This window comes from Vipera ursinii (assembly GCF_947247035.1).
Source record: "Vipera ursinii genome assembly, chromosome: 3".
NCBI classification, from domain to species: Eukaryota; Metazoa; Chordata; class Lepidosauria; order Squamata; family Viperidae; genus Vipera; species Vipera ursinii.
Window position 1 is genome coordinate 67,773,889 of NC_139516.1, and position 18,038 is coordinate 67,791,926.

The 18,038-nt window shown below is 39.6% G+C and overlaps 1 protein-coding gene across 8 annotated transcripts in view; it reads right to left on the reverse strand.

Annotated features, from left to right (window-relative positions):
- DOCK7 (dedicator of cytokinesis 7) overlaps window positions 1-18,038 on the reverse strand; it is a 142,555-nt gene that overhangs the window by 111,381 nt on the left and 13,136 nt on the right. For all 8 annotated transcript variants that reach the window (XM_083359893.1, XM_083359892.1, XM_083359891.1 and 5 more), the window contains exons 2-5: window positions 17,819-17,924; window positions 3,814-3,989; window positions 3,059-3,127; window positions 72-201 (exon numbers count right to left, since the gene is read on the reverse strand). In XM_083359893.1, the coding sequence (XP_083216019.1) occupies window positions 72-201; window positions 3,059-3,127; window positions 3,814-3,989; window positions 17,819-17,924 (481 nt within the window). The remainder of the gene's footprint in view (window positions 1-71; window positions 202-3,058; window positions 3,128-3,813; window positions 3,990-17,818; window positions 17,925-18,038) is intronic.

The window sequence follows — 18,038 nt, forward strand, 5'->3', positions numbered from 1 at the left end:
TTGCAAAAGGAATCGCAACAATAAAAAAAACCTAGCAGATAATTTTAATGAAGTAAACTGAGCGATATTACTTGTTCATCTTGGTAACTGTTTCCATCTGAAGCTTCATCGGACTCAAAGATCTGTTTGGGCAAGCCCTTTTGCCTCTCTTTTTGCTTGTCCAACGTGTTGGGATTGAATCCTGTACCCAGTTTGTGATACCTATTCAAAATCAAAGAAAAGCAAATTAAACTATAGCCCTGCCTTGCCTCAAAAAAAAGCCCAAGTTATTGACTTCTGAAAGCTTAATCCCATCATTAGAAATAATTTTCAATAATCAAAATAATATTCATGGTAGGATATCCTAGAAGCTGCTACTTTGGATCTAAGAAAGTTCAACTCTTTTCACTAAAGTACATTTAGGTTTGTAATCCTCAATTTGTATAGTTTCTTTGTTCCAATAACCAATTACCGCTAAAAAGTATAATCACATTTGGAACATCTATATTACATAATAAATATGAATGCTCAACAATTAATTCCAAAAGATTGAGATGAAAACCAGCTGAGAGGAGGGAACAAATAATTTATTGCAGCTGTTTGGCTGCTACAGCAATTTCATATTCTGAATTGTTTTACATTAAATATTCTGATTTTAATAGAGATAGCATTTCACATTCTCTTCTACAAGCAGATGATACTTTCATAATTATTCATAATCTAGTTAAATACAAGTTAATATCTCCCTTGAAATAATGGAAATATGTCCTTAAGAGTCATATCTAGTATATTCAACTAGAGTGCAATTATCATAGAAATACAAATTTCTTCAGCACAATTCAGCTGAAAAAATAATATTTGCTCATAAGAAATTCCATTTTGCTGTTTCGGTTCCAAACATAAGTTTTACTGTTTCTGTGGGTTCTAGTTGTCCTCCTCCACCAGTCTTTGCATTTCAATGTGTATAATTCCTTTTTTTTAAAAGAAAAAAAATTATCCCTCACATCTCCGTTCTAAATGCAGATGCATAAAGTACACAAAATATCTTGCAGGTGAAATCAGATACAACACCCTTAACAAGAAGAACTGTCAAATGGAATAGATAAGTTGAAAATGCCAATATATCAGCATGATTAAGATTGTATTTGATCATTTCAGTTTTAAATTTTAAGCTCTTAGGATTTAATTCTGGGCACTCTCTCCGGAGAACCTTGAAGGTATACAATAAAAAGAATTTGTATTCTATATATGGGAGAAACAGAACTGCAGCCAAAAGAACTCAAGACTCTTGACTGGCTATAAGGTTTTCTTAGGAAACATGTAACATAGCAACTTGGGGCTGCCCTTGAGGACCACTCGGAGGCTTCAGCTGGTGCAGAATGCAGCCGCACGAGTTGTGATGGGGGTTTCCCGATACTCCCATGTAACACCTCTACTCCGCGAGCTGCATTGGCTTCCGGTTGCCCTCCGGGTGAGATTCAAGGTGCTGGTAATGACCTATAAAGCCCTAAATGGCTTGGGTCCGGGATATCTGAGGGAACACCTGCTGCCAGCATCAAGTTCCCTTCGTCCAGTGCGCTCCCACAGGGAGGGTCTTCTCAGGGTGCCGCCGGTAAAAGATTGCCGGCGGGTAACGCCCAGGGGGAGGGCCTTCTTAGTGGGTGTGCCTGCCCTCTGGAACCAGCTGCCCGTGGAGCTGAGGACTGCCCCTGACCTCCGTTCATTCTGCCGGGACCTGAAGACCTGGCTCTTCGAGCTCTCTGGCCCAGGCTGAGAATTTTAATTTTAACTTTAATTTTAATTGGGGTTTTTACTCTTTCAGGGACTGTTATAATCTTTTTAATTGTTTTTAATTTTTGTATTTCTTGTTTTAATTCCCTGTAAACCGCCCTGAGTCCTTCGGGAAAGGGCAGTATACAAATCCAATTAAATAAATAAATAAATAAATAAACTTGATCCTGTCCATTCTTTCCATTCTATCATAAGCCTTCATGATTACTGATCAGTAGAAATAATCTGATGATACCATACAATGTAGTTCTGTTACTGTAGGGCGGGGTGGGCACCCCGAAGTTCTCCTACAGTTCTGAATTTCTGTTCCACTGAGTATGGTTAAGTATGGCCAACAGGCAAGGCTTATTATTGGCAACTTCAAAAAAATCTGAAATGCCCAGCTTAACTGCTTCAGGGTGAAGGTCGAAGGAATTCAGCTTAGAATTGTTTTGTTTCTTTTTGAAAGAAATACCACTGTTCATATCTAATTCCACCCAAAAGTATGTCTCTATGGAACAGTGTTTCCATCAAAACCACACACCCCCAAAAAAGACTAAATTTGCTATTTAGAAGTGGAATCGTTTCATGCAATTTTAAGTATTAGTGACCATACTTCAAAAGAGGCAATCTTTGCAAACTTCAGACAGACTGCCATTGAGCATAACCTAAAAAGGGGACACACACACACACACACACACATACATCCAAATATTTTTTCCCCACTTCTCTCTCTGGGTCGTCTTTACCCTTCCTTACTTCTTTTAACCCCTCTTTCTTTCAATTTCTTCTTTTAAAAATTCCTAAACCAAAGAAGGAAAGACATGAAAAACGGGAGCAATGCTACTGATAATAGATGTTTTAGACTCAGGCATAAATGGCATCTGAACAGACCTGCTAGCAGCAAGTCATTTACATTGCGCTATTTACCTAATCCCAAATGAGCAACCAGAATAGCATGAATCTTGTGCCAATGTTAAGTTTTTATGAGATCTCTCTACAGCACACAGAGGTGTGTAGTATATTTCATGCAAGTTAAAACTCACACCAAATCCAGCCTTGTCTTTCTAGTCCCGCATCAAGACTTGAACAAAGGTTCCCCTGAGGCCAATGGCCTGTTCTTCCTACAAAGCCAAATTGCTGCCTAGGAGCAAACCAATACTTACAAAAAGTTCATTTTTATTAGTGAAAATAATAATTTGTGATGGCTGCTTGACAGTGTTCTGAAAGCCCCACTCCATTTTTATAGATAATGGGAACTGTTTATATCCCCTTGCACAATTGTGTATATTTAAATATAAATACTTACTTTCTATTCACAACAGCCCAGTCTTCTGTATAACTTCTTACGCAGTCTCTCACATGGGGGTCCATTTCACTGCAAATGAAAGAGATGAAACCAGGAGGAGGTATGACCACAAAGATTCCAAAAATCTTATTTCTAGTTGGTTAACAAATCCAAGTAGACCCCACCATACAAATATTTATCTTTTCTTTTCAATTCATGTCCCCCTTCCAAATATATTGAATGTTCAGGGTACTTAGCAAAAAGGAATTTAAACGAACAAAATATTACTAATGATTAGTTCAAAGCCTCCCTTTCCTTAATTTGAAATTTACCAAAGTTTAACAACAGAGAAAAAGGGCAAAACAGTTGTGAATGGTTGCCAAGAAAACTGACATGGACATGTCAGTGAATTCTCCAAGAACTGAATTTGACCTTGAAAGAACTTTTTTTTAAAAAAAATGCAATGAGGAAGAAAGAAGCAGGAAAGTACATAATACAGTGGTACTTCAGTACTCATAGTTAATTGGTTCTGGGAGGTATAATGAGTACCAAAAACACAGAGTACTAAACAAATAACGTAATGAGTCACAGAGCAGCCGACACTAATAAGTTCTAGCTTGTGTGTTGAGTACCAAAGAAATGATGAGTACCGGGACAAAATTCAATGAGTTTCAAAGCAGCAGAGTACCAAGGTACCATTGCATACATAAATCTCAAACGTACATATATATGGGATCTGTGTGTGATCTAAGTACATTTTTCCCTCTGTTCCTTACCTTTCCTCTGGTACAGCTGATACCAATGTTCTGCATTCTCGAAGGCTGTAGATAACTTCAGTATCATCGGAAGGAAATTCAAACAAGTCTCTCATAGGACCAGAATCCACTGCAAGTGGATGCGTAAGAAGGTAATCTTCCAAATCCACTGGATCCACAGGCTCAGTAAGAGGCACCTATTAAAAACAAGAGACAAAGAGAAAAAGAAAATGACCAGGTTTTAAATACCTAGTATATAAGAAAGATACATATTTTCCCCCCACTGCTTATTGAGTCTTTTCTGGCATCTAAGCAGAGCGGCCATTAAATTCAAATATTTTATACCATATTTGAACATGCTTCCAGGCAACTGCTAGATCAGGCATCAAACCCGATCGCATCAAGGGCCGTATCGTGATGCAGGGTCGGTTTGGCTTTGGCCTTCATGGGCTGCATCCAGCCTATGGGCCGCATGTTTAACATGCCTGTGCTAGATAATTGGGAGGGAAAAAATCCAAATTTGTAATATAGTACATTTAACACCCCACCCTGCCAGCCTGATGGAAAGCTCAGTCCTTGCAAACTTCAGTCATTGTCTCCCAGATATTGCGTCGGAGTGTTCTTTAAGTACAGGTAATCCTTGACTTACAACAATTAACTCAGTGACCGTTCAAAGTTAAAATGGCACTGAAAAAAAATTGATTTACAGCCATTTTTCACAGTTATGACCTTTGTAGCATCTCCATGACCACATGATCAAAATTCAGCTGTTTGGCAACTGGTTCTTATTTATGACCATTGTTGTCTCCCAAGGTCATGTAATCACGTTTTGCTTACCTTTTGATAAGCAAAGTCAATGGGGAAGCCAGATTCACTTAACAACCAGATTACTAACTTATCAACCGCAGTGATTCATTTAGCAACTGTGGCAAGAAAGGTCATAAAGTGGGGCAAAACTCACTTAACAAATGTTTCAAAATAACAGAAATTTTAGGCTCAATTGTGGACCTAAGTCGAAGACTGCCTGTAGGAAGAGGAATAAAATTAAATATGATATTAAAGGCATGATCAACAGATCAAATCAAATTCTTACAACCGGTTCCAAAAAGACATACTGTAATGCAGAAACCTTGCTGAAATTGTCTCAATGGATGGAAAGTCACTTAACAATTCCATGTCGACCATATGAAGTTTAATGCCAAGAGTGTCAACATAATGCTAGTTCAGGTTTCCCAACCTGATGCCCATCCAATGCATCAAGCATCCCTAAATTGCTAAGCACATTGATTTGTGCTTTAAAATTGTAAGCCGCCCTGAGTCTTCGGAGAAGGGCGGGATATAAATGGGATTAAAATAAAATAATAATAATAATAAAATAAATCACCACATAATTTAGTTGAAGAATTTTAAGATGCAGAAGTCCAATCATCTGGAAGATAGCAGAGTGGTATATAGGTTGATTTATATGGATGCTCTTATTTCTGAGCCATATCTCTATTATGCTACAAGTTTAGGTATCAAAGTGACTCTAAAGACAGATGTTTCCACCTTGAAGCAACCCAAGTCATGAAACCTGAGAAGTGCTTAGCTGCAATGTCAGGTTAAAGTCACGCCTCTGAGGCTGCCTCTCTGCTATTTAAAACTAATTACAGATGCAAAACAAAGCCTCTGATCTGACTTTTCTTCTGTTGTGGGGGGGGGAGATGTTTTACAACCTTCGTGCAAGTTTTTTCAGATCAGCAAGGGAAATACGAACAGATACTGCAAAGCTCCAAAAACTCTTATAAGGCCTGTTGTATTTCAGATTCACACACACACCTGCCTTTATGCAAATTTGCAGTTGTGTTAATATTTTCATTCCAGAAACTTTGCTTTAAGTGAAAAAAAACTACTATTACACAATTTATATCAGCAGTTTGCACCAGTGATCTAAAAACTTTTCCATCAAAATCGCCTGAACATTTTTCCTCCCAAATCCCTTTTTTGCCTTCATTCATGCATTTATCATCCAGTTGCACAACTGTTGTATTTGTATGTTCACTCTCTCTCTCTTTCCCTTTCCTACCCTTATTGTTGCTGCAAAACACCCATCAACTTCTTGCCCAACCCCTTTACCCAAAAGAAAAAGGACTGTTTAATCGAGAAATAAAGTTGGACATACTAAGAGCCCTGATGGTACAATGGTTAAAGTGCAGTATAGCAGGCAAACTCTACCCACAGCCTGGAGTTCGATCCTGATGGGGCTCAAGATTGACTTAGCCTTCCATCCTTCCGAGGTCAGTAAAATGAGGACCCAGATTGTTGGGGGCAATATTCTAATAATGCTTAGATTATTAACCACTCAGAAAGTGGTGTAAAGCACAATGGGGTAGTATTTAAGTCTAAATGCAATTGCTATATCATGCCACAGCTATTAAAATTCATAGTGCCATGATGCATATTCCTTTGTCTGTCTCAATAACCATGTGTGGTAGAAATTTTTGTTGTTGTTAGCTGCGAAGTCATGTCCAACCCATCGTGACCCTATGGACAACGTTCCTCCAGGCCTTCCTGTCCTCTACTATCTTCTGGAGTCCATTAAAGCTCACGCCTACTGCTTCAGTGACTCCATCCAGCCACCTCATCCTCTGTCGTCCCATTCTTCTATTGTCCTCAATCTTTCCCAGCATTAGGCTCTTCTCCAGTGAGTCCTTCCTTCTCATTAGGTGGCCAAAGTATTTGAGTTTCAACTTCAGGATCTGGCCTTTTAAAGAGCAGTCAGGGTTGATCTCCTCTAGGACTGACCGGTTTGATCGCCTTGCAGTCCAAGGGACTTGCAGGAGTCTTCTCCAGCACCAGAGTTCAAAGGCCTCAATTCTTTGGCGCTCAGCCTTTTTTATGGTCCAGCTTTCACTGCCATACATTGCAATCACTGCCATACATTGCAAGTGGTAGAAATACTACTGAAGAAAACTTGGAGAAAATTCTTTTAATTTTACCCAAAGTATGAGACAAGAACACCTGTTTGAGTAGCTGTGCTTAAGAAAAGAAAATATGAGTATATTCTTCAGTTCAATTGGCACCATATCTCTTTTTCCCCTTATGGGTCTATGTCTTACTATGTGCAAATTTGCTTTATACAAGATTTGGGAAAACATAAACCTGGCATAAAGCAAGGGAGGACTTTTGTATGACGAATACAGAGCACTTAGTTCCAGAAAAACTGCGAGGTGGTAGATGAAAATCCTTAAGCTGAGACTGCTAAAGAGAATCAAAAATAAGAAAGGGAACAATATATAAGGCTTGCTCTACTCAACAGGGCTTGAACCGAAGCCCAAATGGAATGATTATCCCAATCTGTAGCTCTATTTTATTTATGTGAACGTGAGCTAATGCGAAAAATGCTGAAAAAGATAAATTATTGGCCTTTATATAAGTCAGTATCTTACTCATTAATACAACTGTGCAATGAAAGAAAGATTTATCCCAAGATATATTGTGCATATATACTTATCTGTGGGTTATTAGGCTGATCAGGGAAATTATCCAAAGGCAGCACTGCACACATTCTATTTACACATTTATAAAAATAGCTGATGGTTAAGCACGCAGTTTTTTTTTAAACAGAGGACTATATGAATCAGCTATGCATGCAAATATTGTATTCAACGAATTCCACAGCCTTTGAATTCCTTTTAGATTTGTGTGCACATTCAGAGGAAGGATGAATGAATCACAGACTAGGGTAACAGGCTGCAAAGAGAGTAATGTGAGCAAAACCTTTTCCATCAGGGAAGTATGAAATGTACACGGAACAATAAGACTTCTATTTTAGATACAGACAATGTGCCAATATTTCTCTTCCAAGGACTGTACATCCTTTACTGATTAGAAAGCAGAGCGCCAGTCACAGAATCGCCAGATTGTAGAGTTGCAAGAGGGGTACAAGCTCATCTAGTTCAACCCTCTGCCAGAAACACTTTTTACCAGAAAGCAAAAACTCCATTCTGAAGGCAGTAATGCTAAGAATTTCGTAAAATGTGTCATATTTGCTCTTGTGTTTTTGCCCAAGTGACAATCATATCATGAAGATATAAAGCAGCATAAATATCAAACTAAGAAACCAGTATTAATCTCACCAACCTGGTAAGAGTAAGAAATGCTGCTTATCAGATGAATAAACAGGAAAAAGAGGAATTAATTTCTAATAGATTATTAGAAGAGATTTGGAAGTAACCTATCTCCTTTTTGGCTGAAACCAACAGTAAAAGGAGGTGGTTTTAAAACTGTTTTTAACCAATTACCCCTTTTCCAGGTCTTGAATAATGAATGTACAATAATTACACCACCATCACCCAGAGTCTGTTGTATACAAACACCTTTGCAGTGGCAGTCCCAAACTGGATCTTCTACTTACAAAACGAATACAAATTGCTTCATGATCCCCAGTATATGCTTAAATATGCTCCCTGGGAATAATTAACACACACACACACACACACACACACACACGCACACCCGTTTAAGAACTACTGCTATAAGAGATTTGTTGATATCAGCCTTCTAATAAAGAGATAGCCAGATCCTATTATTCTCTGTTTAATAGAATACCACATAAAAGGTAGTTTCTTTCGTTTTAAAGATATGTAGTTCACGTAATCTAGAACATTGCCGGCCCATGGGCCAGTTGCATCATACAGAGGCGGCGCCCATCCCAGCTCTGGCAATGCAAAAAAAGTTACGATACATCACGACACGTCACGTGACATGGCAAGTTTGACACCCGTGATCTAGAAAATGAGAACTAATTTACAACTGGCAAGGATAGTCCAAGTTAATTTTCTTTTACTACTGTTTTTTTTTAAATGCAGAAACTCAAATTAATTCGATGTGTTATATTTTCTGGTGTCAAGTGCTATCCATTGCCATGTTTCATGTGCTACATTATGTGCAGTAGAATCTGGCATATAAAGAATATTGTGTTCTTAGTATGCACTACAACTATTCCTTCCCATTACAGGCCTGCAAAGACTTGATTTCATATGTAAATGTATCCATGAAAAACTCCCAATACTGCATTGAAAGTCATTTTAAAGTGATCTTAAATCAGCATAAATGTGCAAATGGCCTTTCACAAAAAGTGAGATGCAAGTTTATTACATAAGGTTTGTATACACTATCATCTTTCAAGCCTTTTCCGAATGCACAGGGAGAGTTACCACCGCCACCAATGCTTACATTATAAAATCTTGTCTCAAATGTTTATTACTGGACGATTACAAGGACGTTGAAGCATTTTGCCTTTAAGGCTCTGTTAGTCTTCACTGCTATAGTACCTTGCAAGATTGAAAATAAAACTCTGCTTGTCAACTTTGTCCTTCCCTGGATGTCAAACACAGTATTTTGATGTATTTTAATGCTTTTCCCAATCAGCCAGTACTTGTTTCTGTTTGGTCTCTTACCTGCCTGCCTATAATACCACATGAGGAATGTGTTAGCTAAGCGTACCTATCCATTATTCCGTCCATACAACACTGTTGTATTTCCTACAGCTGTTTTCATTTGTAAAACTGTCAAGGAATTTTGATACATAAGCTGTTTTATCAAAACAGGCTCACAGTGTTGCAGATTGATCAACATAGCTAGCATAATCTATATAGTTTGTATGCTAGTAGAATCTCAGTTGCCCTTGTCTAAGTATGATGTAAATGTTCTTCTCTTCTTTTAATATAATTTTATATAATTGTTAAGATTAAGGAATACTTGTGTAATGGTTATTAATTTGTAAGAATGAAACCAAGAGTAAGTCCAACAAAATACAATTTTATGACATAAGGCAATCACAACAAATCACATAGCAATAGCACTTAGATTTATATACCACTCCATACTACTTTACAGCACTCTTGGAGTAGTTTACAAATGTCGGCATATTACCCCCAACAGTCTGGGTCCTCATTTTACTGACCTCGGAAGGATGGAAGGCTGACTCAATCTCAAGCCCCATCAGGATCGAACTCCAGACTAGGGGCAGAGTTAGCTTGCAATATTGCATTCTAATCACTGCGCTACCAGGGCTCCCTAGGTTGAATGGGACTTCCACCCCATATAACAAAAATCAACAATATTAACAAAAATGATCAGGGGATTGGAAGCTAAAACACATAAAGAACGGTTGCTGGAATTGGATATGTCTAGTTTAATGAAGAGAAGGACGAGAGGGGACATGATAGCAGTGTTACAATATCTAAGGGGTTACCACAAAGAAGCGGGGTTAACCTATTCTCCAAAGCACCTGAGGGCAGGACAAGAAGCAATGAATGGAAACTAATCAAGGAGAGGAGAACCTAGAACAGACATGTCAAACACAAGGCCCGGGGGCCAGATCCGGCCCGCGAAGTGGTTTCATGTGGCCCCCGAAGCTAACCTGGAAACAGTGAGGGAACGGCCCCCACTGCCTTGGCCCTGGCCCAGAGACCCTCCTTCTGCCAGAGACCCTCAGATCTGTCCCGCTCCTGCCCAGGCCCCCATAGGCACCCTTGATGCCAACGATGTAGAGCTGGCCATGCCCACCCTGTAGGCCATACGCACTCTAGCCACGCCCACCCAGTAGGCCACACCCACCCTGGCCACACCCACCCGGCCCCCTGAGGGCAACTGCAATGCTGATGCGGCCCTCAATGAAATTGAGTTTGACACCCCTGACCTAGAACTAAGAAGACATTTCCTGACAGTTAGAACAATTAATCAGAGGAACAACTTGCCTCCAGAAGTTGTGAATGCTCCAACACTGGAAATTTTTAAGAAGAGATTGGATAACCATTAGGCAGGGTTTCCTGCATAAGCAGGGGTGGCCTAGAAGACCTCCAAGGTCTCTTCCAACTCTGTTATTCTAGTCTATAAAACTAAATGGATATTTTTAATTGTATGATTAAATTATGTAATTAAAGCTCCATAACCAAAAGTGACATTGTTGAAATAATGGAATCCTAGCCTCCATCCTCCAGATAATACAATTCACTTTAAATTATTCCCCTAAAATAAATATTTCAAATTCTTGAAATTCAATTCAAATTCATATGTACACTCCATTGTAATTTTTACTGTTGTTATATTTCCCACCAAAATGTTTGATTCTCCCAAATATAAGTATTAATAACGATGTTTCACTGTGCAGTCTAAACAGCTTTTTTTATACTGGAATTTATTTTCCAAGAATTACAAAATTAAAATACATCACATAATCTCATGTTACCACCTGATTCTCGGGTGGGTCGTGTTGGCATCTCCCTTTTTCCACTTGCTGTGATTTCATGTTGTTCTATGGATGGGCATCCTGGGTCTTTCTTGTCCCCCTTCCTCCTGTATATGGGTGGTATTCGTTGCATTCGCTGTAAGTCTTTGTGTCGTTGCCGTAGTGCCGGATGAAGTCTATTGGATAGCCGTTGCACTTACATATCTGGTAGAGGTAGGCCCGTTCTTTAATATTTGCTTTCATCATGCTGCAGTGGGTGTTTATTCTCCTATACAGCGTTCAAATGCAGCTGATCTTGTATGACACCGGATGGTTGCTCCCATAGTGTAAAATCCTATCCGTGTCATTTTGCAATGAATGGATGTATGGAGGGTGCCGTTGGTTTGGCGGCTGACCAGTACATCTAGAAATGCCAGGGTGCCATTGGCTTCTTCCTCTGCTGTAAACTGAATGTCTGGGTAGACCAAGTTTAGCTCTTCCATGAACCTAGTGCTGTCCTGTCATTTGATGATGGCGAATGTGTCATCGACATACCTGGCCCAGAACCTAGGGTGGTAGTTGGCCATTACTTTAAGTTCCAGTTACTGTAGGACAGCCTCCGCAATGATTCCCGAGATGGGGGACCCCACTGGCTTGCCTTTTACTTGTTTGCATATTGTGTCCTGGAATGTAAAGTATGTTTTAAGGCACAGGTTCATCTGGTGGATGAAATCTTTCATGTTAACTGAGTTGGAATGCCGCGGTTCCTCCTGCCATAGTCGGCTCTTTATCACCAAGATAGCTAGGTTTTGTGGGATGGAGGTGAACAGTGATGTCACACTGAATGACATCATGACCTCGTCATCCTCCACCCTTAGCGGTTTTAATCTTTTCAGGAACTCCTCCCATGATCTTACTATGATCATACTGCCCTCCACCAGATGTTGTATCCATCTGCTCAACCATTTGGCCAGGCCAAAGGTTACCCCTAAATGATACAATGGGTGGTAACGGGGTCCCTTCTTTATGAATTTTTGATAGTCCATAAAATCTTGCCATGGCCGAGTCCTTGGGTCTTATTGCCTTCAAATCATCCTCACTAATTTTGCCTTGCCTTTTAAGTCTTTCTGCTGTCCTGTCGAGCTGATTTTTAAGTGTCGTCATTGGATCCTTTGCAACGGTTCGATATGCATTTGTGTCATCGAGCAAGGCCTGGACTTTACGATCGTATTCAGGCTTGTCCATCACCACAGTTGCCCTGCCCTTATCTGCTGGCAGAATGGTGATGGAACCGTCCCTCCGTAATTCCTCTAAGGCCTCTTTCTTCGCTGCTGACAGGCAATGTCTGTGATTCATGAGTAGCCCTGTGATGCGTTACCTGATGGAATTTTTGGTTTCGTCATTGTCCTCAATGCGATAAACAATTGGCTCCAGGGCTGTGGCAAAATCAATGGGTTGTGTGTCTGTCAAACTGAGATCGGTGTCCTGCTGCAACAGCATGGTTTGTCTGTTAGTCAGGATTTTTGATGACAGGTTGTGGACTAACTTACTGATGTTGTCACGCCCGTCCAATGCTTTTAAAATCTCCATTTTTTGTCAGAGTGCTTCAGCCTTATGCTGGCGTGCTCTTTATATGGCGTGGTATATGTGGAGGTTGAGGGTGTTGTAGTGTTGGTGCGCCAGCATGGTCCGGCAGTATTCCTGGTGTCTCTGGATTTCTGCAGTCAGGGCCCCAATGCGTCTATGGTCATTGATTAAGGCGCGCATTGTCTGGCTTTGGAACTGTCGGACCGTCACCTGACCCCCTACCGAATCTACTAGTGTTTTTTTTCGTAGTGATTTTGGTGGCAGGTTACTTCAGATGCAATTGTGTAGAAAGGTTAGCTTCTCGTAGCCTGATTGTTTTGTGTTCTGCAAGGTTCTCCCACCTCCTGGCTTGTAGCAGTGCTGCTTGCCCATCGTTGTCTCAAATAATCTTAAAAACTCAAATCCCAGGTATATTCATGTTAAAAGTACAACAAAGTCACTGAACTCTGGGATAAATATAAAAACTGTTTAATACTAAGCTTTTGTTGGTCCTCTGCCAATATCAGAGTGAAAGCCGGTGGCTGCTTCAATGATCTGCTCATAGAACGCGTGACCTGTCTACCCGCCTCTCATTCTCCCCCAGTCAGTCGTATTGCTCATAATCACATTTAATCTGCCTGTGTATGTTTGAATCCTGGCGTTTTCTCTCCCCCCACCCTCGTTCCCTCTCCCCACCCTTGTTCCCTTCGCCCGCTCTGCTTGCGTGCAGCTGTTCAACATCATTGCCGGATCATCCTCTAAGTCAGGGCTTTTCAACCTTTTCACCCATTGTACCACTTTTAGGATATGGCAACATCCACCATATCGCCTAGCAAGGTGTCAAAAACTTGATGACTAAAAAAAGGAAAAAAGTGATGAAGTACAGGTAGTCCTTGACTTACAACAGTTCACTCAGTGACTGTTTGAAGTTACAATGGCACTGAAAAAAGTGCCCACCAAGCCATAGCCGAGCAAGACACCTGCCTGCCCACCCGGCGGTGCTCTTCCTCCTGTCCAAGGTTTTCATTGTTGTGAGCATTTCTGTTGAGGATTGGCAGCAGGGGTGGGGTGGGGGGTGTTTGGTTTTTATTCTGCCCATCTGCTGGGTAGTTGCAGCAGGTTTTGGTCACTTCACATAACCCTGGGACACTATGACTGTCATAAATATAAATCAGTTGCCAAGCATCTGAATGTAAATCACAAGACCCTGGAGATGCTGCAACATTCCACCTGATGGGCACTTCTTCTGGTCTCAGAAGTGACAGGATCAGCGTCGAGCTCCAGCTGGAGCCTGGCGCTGATCCTGGCGCTTCCACTGAGCCCTGACAGCTCCAAAGAAGTGCTGATCCTGGCGCTTTTGCTGAGACCTGACAGCCCTGCAGCTCCAGCCATCTCTCGCTCAGGCTTGTGCAGTGCTGCTACCGCTTCAGCTCATTCCCCTCCCCCGCTAGTTTTCTAGGATAGCCGTGTACCACTTGCCAGGTGCCAATGTACCACAGGTGGTACCCGTACCACTGGTTGAAAAGCCCTGCTCTAAGTTGCCTCATCCTATGGCTTTAGTAAGTTGTTGTGCGATCGCATCTGGTGCCGTTCCTCCTGTCATGTGCATTGCCCTGCTCTTGTTAGTCTGTCATCTCTCTCCTGATTCTTGTGTGGGTGGTATTGGCATCTCCCTTTTCCACTCAATGTGATTTCATGTTGTTCTATGGGCATATATACATCTCATCAAATATTTGGAACTGCGTTAAACCTCCCTGACCTTGACTAAGTTAAAAGATTTATGTTGCAACTCAGAAGGAAGTCATATAAACTGCAGGAATTATAAGGAGTCAAGCTTTACTCAAGAGGGACTTTAGCACTGAATAGACCAGAGGTCCAATTAAGCCTTTATAGTCTTTTCCAAATGCATTATTTATTTACATGCTTGCTTACTTTATATCCCATCTTTCTATTTAACTGAATATGCACACTGGCTAAAGACTTCCAGATATTTTGTGGTACGGCTCCCATCAGTCCTAGCCAGAAAGTTGACGAGGAGACACATTCTCATTCCATTAACAAGATGTTATTTGAACTGATGTAAATAGCTAAAGGTTTTGTGCATAGATAGGTGGATACATATTCAAACCCAATAAACCTTTTTTAACATAGGTAGTCTTCAAATTACAATCACAATTGAGCCCAACATTTCCATTGCTAAGTAAGACAGTTGATAAGTGAGTTTTTCCCCATTTTATGACTCTTGTCACAGATGTTAAATGAATCACTGCAGCTGTTAAGTTAGTAACACCTTTGTTAAGTGAATCTGGCTTCCCCAATGACTTGTCAGAAAGTCACAAAAGGGACCCTGGGACACTGCAACCATCATTAATACAGGCCAGTTGCCAAGCATCCCGATTTTGATCATGTGACCATGGGGATGCTGCAACGGTTATGTGAAAATGGTCTTAAGTCACTTTTTTCAGTGTCGCTGTAACTTTGAACTGTCACTAAATGAATGGTTATATGTTGAGGACTATGTGTAGACATTTAGTCTACAAACTCATAGGATGGAATGCTAACCTCCAGAACAAACTTAATCGACACATGAAAAACTAACGTCAGAAAGCATTCCTTCTTAGTATGCATTTTTTCCCATCTTTGATGCTGTAGTCCCAACACATCAGGAGGGTTCCTAACATAGGAGATACTTGAATACTTTACAAAAAGTTAAGCCTCATAGCTGAGGAGATTTGTTTGTTTGCTTTTTAGAAGAAGCCTTTTGCCACAAATCAAATTCTTTTGTGCAAGCTCCAATTAAATCAGGAATTACCTTTGTTTCCCATTTCATCAAAATCTGGAAACTATGATTACCACACTGGAGCAAAAACAGCATATTAAACCATAATTTTGGTAACCATCGTTACCAAACCATCATTTGGTAACCATAATTTTGGTAACCATCATTACTAAAACAAGGGAGTAATTCCCTAACTTTAGAAAAATGAAGTTAACTTTCTGGTTGGTAGACTCACAGTGGGGAGGCACTATGCCAAAGATTTCTGTTTGTTTAACATACCGAAATATAATTAAAGATGTATAAATATATTCCAATTTCCACTTATTAATACTGCGGCCATCAAAAGATGTTTTTATTATTATGATAATCACACAGTCAGCCAGATGTTTAAACTGGATCTGGCACTGTGTCCACCTACTGAGTCCTTTCCAAAGACCTGGGATCGGCAGATGTTGTTGTTTAATAATATTAAATGTATCATCACAGGATGTAAGCTGTTCCAAGTAAAGCTGACTTTTGTAATTGTCCGGTTATGACTTTGTCAATGGCAATGGTGGTTCTATAGATGTTTTGGGATTACATCCATGGCACCTATTACTATTTTTATTATTTTTGCTTTCTTTAGCCACAGCCATTCTACTTCTATTTGCAGGTCTTCAAATTTTGTGATTTTTTCCCCCAGTCCTTTCTCTTCTGTTTTGCTGTCTACAGGCACTGTACCCCCACTATCCAGACTTTTTTGTCTTTCTTATCAATAATTGTTAACTCTAAAGTATCCTGTGGCCAGTACTTATTTGCTTGAATATTTTAGTTTCTTCATTTTCTATAACTGTCTCTTTTGTGGTTCCACACTCAAACAGGCAGCAGCATGTCTTCAAGCGTCTCATCATTTGCAGTAGCTCTATAAAGCACTTGTCTGATGAGAATTGAAGCAAATTCATTTAGAATGTCACCAGGAACTATTTGCAAAAGATTTGGAAACCATATTCTGCCTGATAGTTATTTCATTTCATTCTTTTAATCCCAACTGAGCTAAACCCAGAATAGGCTATAAATTTTAATTATTTAATTAAGACATGGTACTCAGGCAAGACTTGCCTCAGATACTGAAATGCGTCAAGACACAATTCTTAACTGGTTCGCAATCCATCAAATAATTGCGGCCTAAAGTTTCACCCAATCAATTGATTTTCTTTTTCCCTTGCTGGTAGAATAGCCACAGCTCTAGTGAAAAGAATGAACTTATTTTAATAGACAGAATGAATTCTCATCAGTCCTCTTGATAAATCTTGCTCTAATACTAGTACCCCACTGGGCAATGGCAAATGTTCAAAGAAATGTCTCAGAAATGAAAGAAAAGAGTAGGAGTCGTTGACCTTTTCATATTTCAATAAAACAAGATTTAACAAATGCACTGCCTTTTATTTAATTTCAATCTGACTTTTACATTAATGTCTGGTGATTTGCGGTCTACCATATAATAGTATATGAGTAGCCCATTCATTAAAGTTACTGTCCTGTCACAGATTGCATGAACTAAGCATGAACACACAACCCAACCGCTGGCAATTAAAGAATTCAGTAGGATTAAGAAACTGGCTATGCATAACCTTATTCTCATTCTGGGTATGATTTTTTTTTAAAAGGAACGTTCAGAATATGAACCTGATTTATAACAACGGGAGCTGCTAAGTTTATCAGTAAGCAAAGGGTTGCTACAGAAACTGTACAAATGACTTAGGATGCCAGTAAAATGGCAAGCCTAAAAAAGATTTTATTACTGCTTTGCTGTTTCTACGGGCTACGTTCAAATGACACTAATTCAACTTTTAATATCTTCCTAAATAGAATTCTAAATAACTGGCTAACATTGCATCCTAGAAGTCTTCATGTTTCCTAGTGACTCCACAAGCATACCAATTTATGTTAAATTAGAATAGAGATTAGCTATGGAATATTCCTATACACACATTCATTGCAAAACCCATATTAGATTTTTAGGGTTAGGGTTTAGATTCCTATTTAATTTGATTAAGGCAAAATTGGACATAAACACCCCCCATATCAAATCAAAGTTCTAACATGCACTGGGCAAACCCATTTGCTAAACAAGCCTATCATTATTGCAGCAATTATTGTTTAATTGGTTTACAATGAACAAATTGCAATTTACAGGACTAAAATAAAAACCCCAAATTCGAACAACAGTGCTGTATAATCTTGCACATTCCAAGTATCAGTAAATAGACTAAATGAATCCAGAAAACTTCCCTCTGACTTCAACTTTTGCTGTTGTGCAAATAATAGATTAAAATATTTCTTTGTACTTGGAATCCTACAAATTCCATACATTCCAATGCAATTCATGAACTACCAAAATGTAGCTGTTCTTAAATGTGGAAGGGTGAGCTTAATTTGATGGCAATATGCACTGGGCCTGCTGTTTACAAATCTAAGAAGTTACTTACAGTTGTATGATGGGAAATGGTGCCCCCAATATTAAGATTCTTGAGAAGTTGTGGTGATCCTCCATATTGCCCTGAAATCTGTTTCCGTACTTCAGCTGCCACCGTTCTAGAACAAGACAAGTGATGATATTTAAGAATATTTTCATTACTTTCATCAAGGAAATAAAATATACAAACTTCATACAAAAAAGTAGCAAATACAGTATATTAAAACAATATA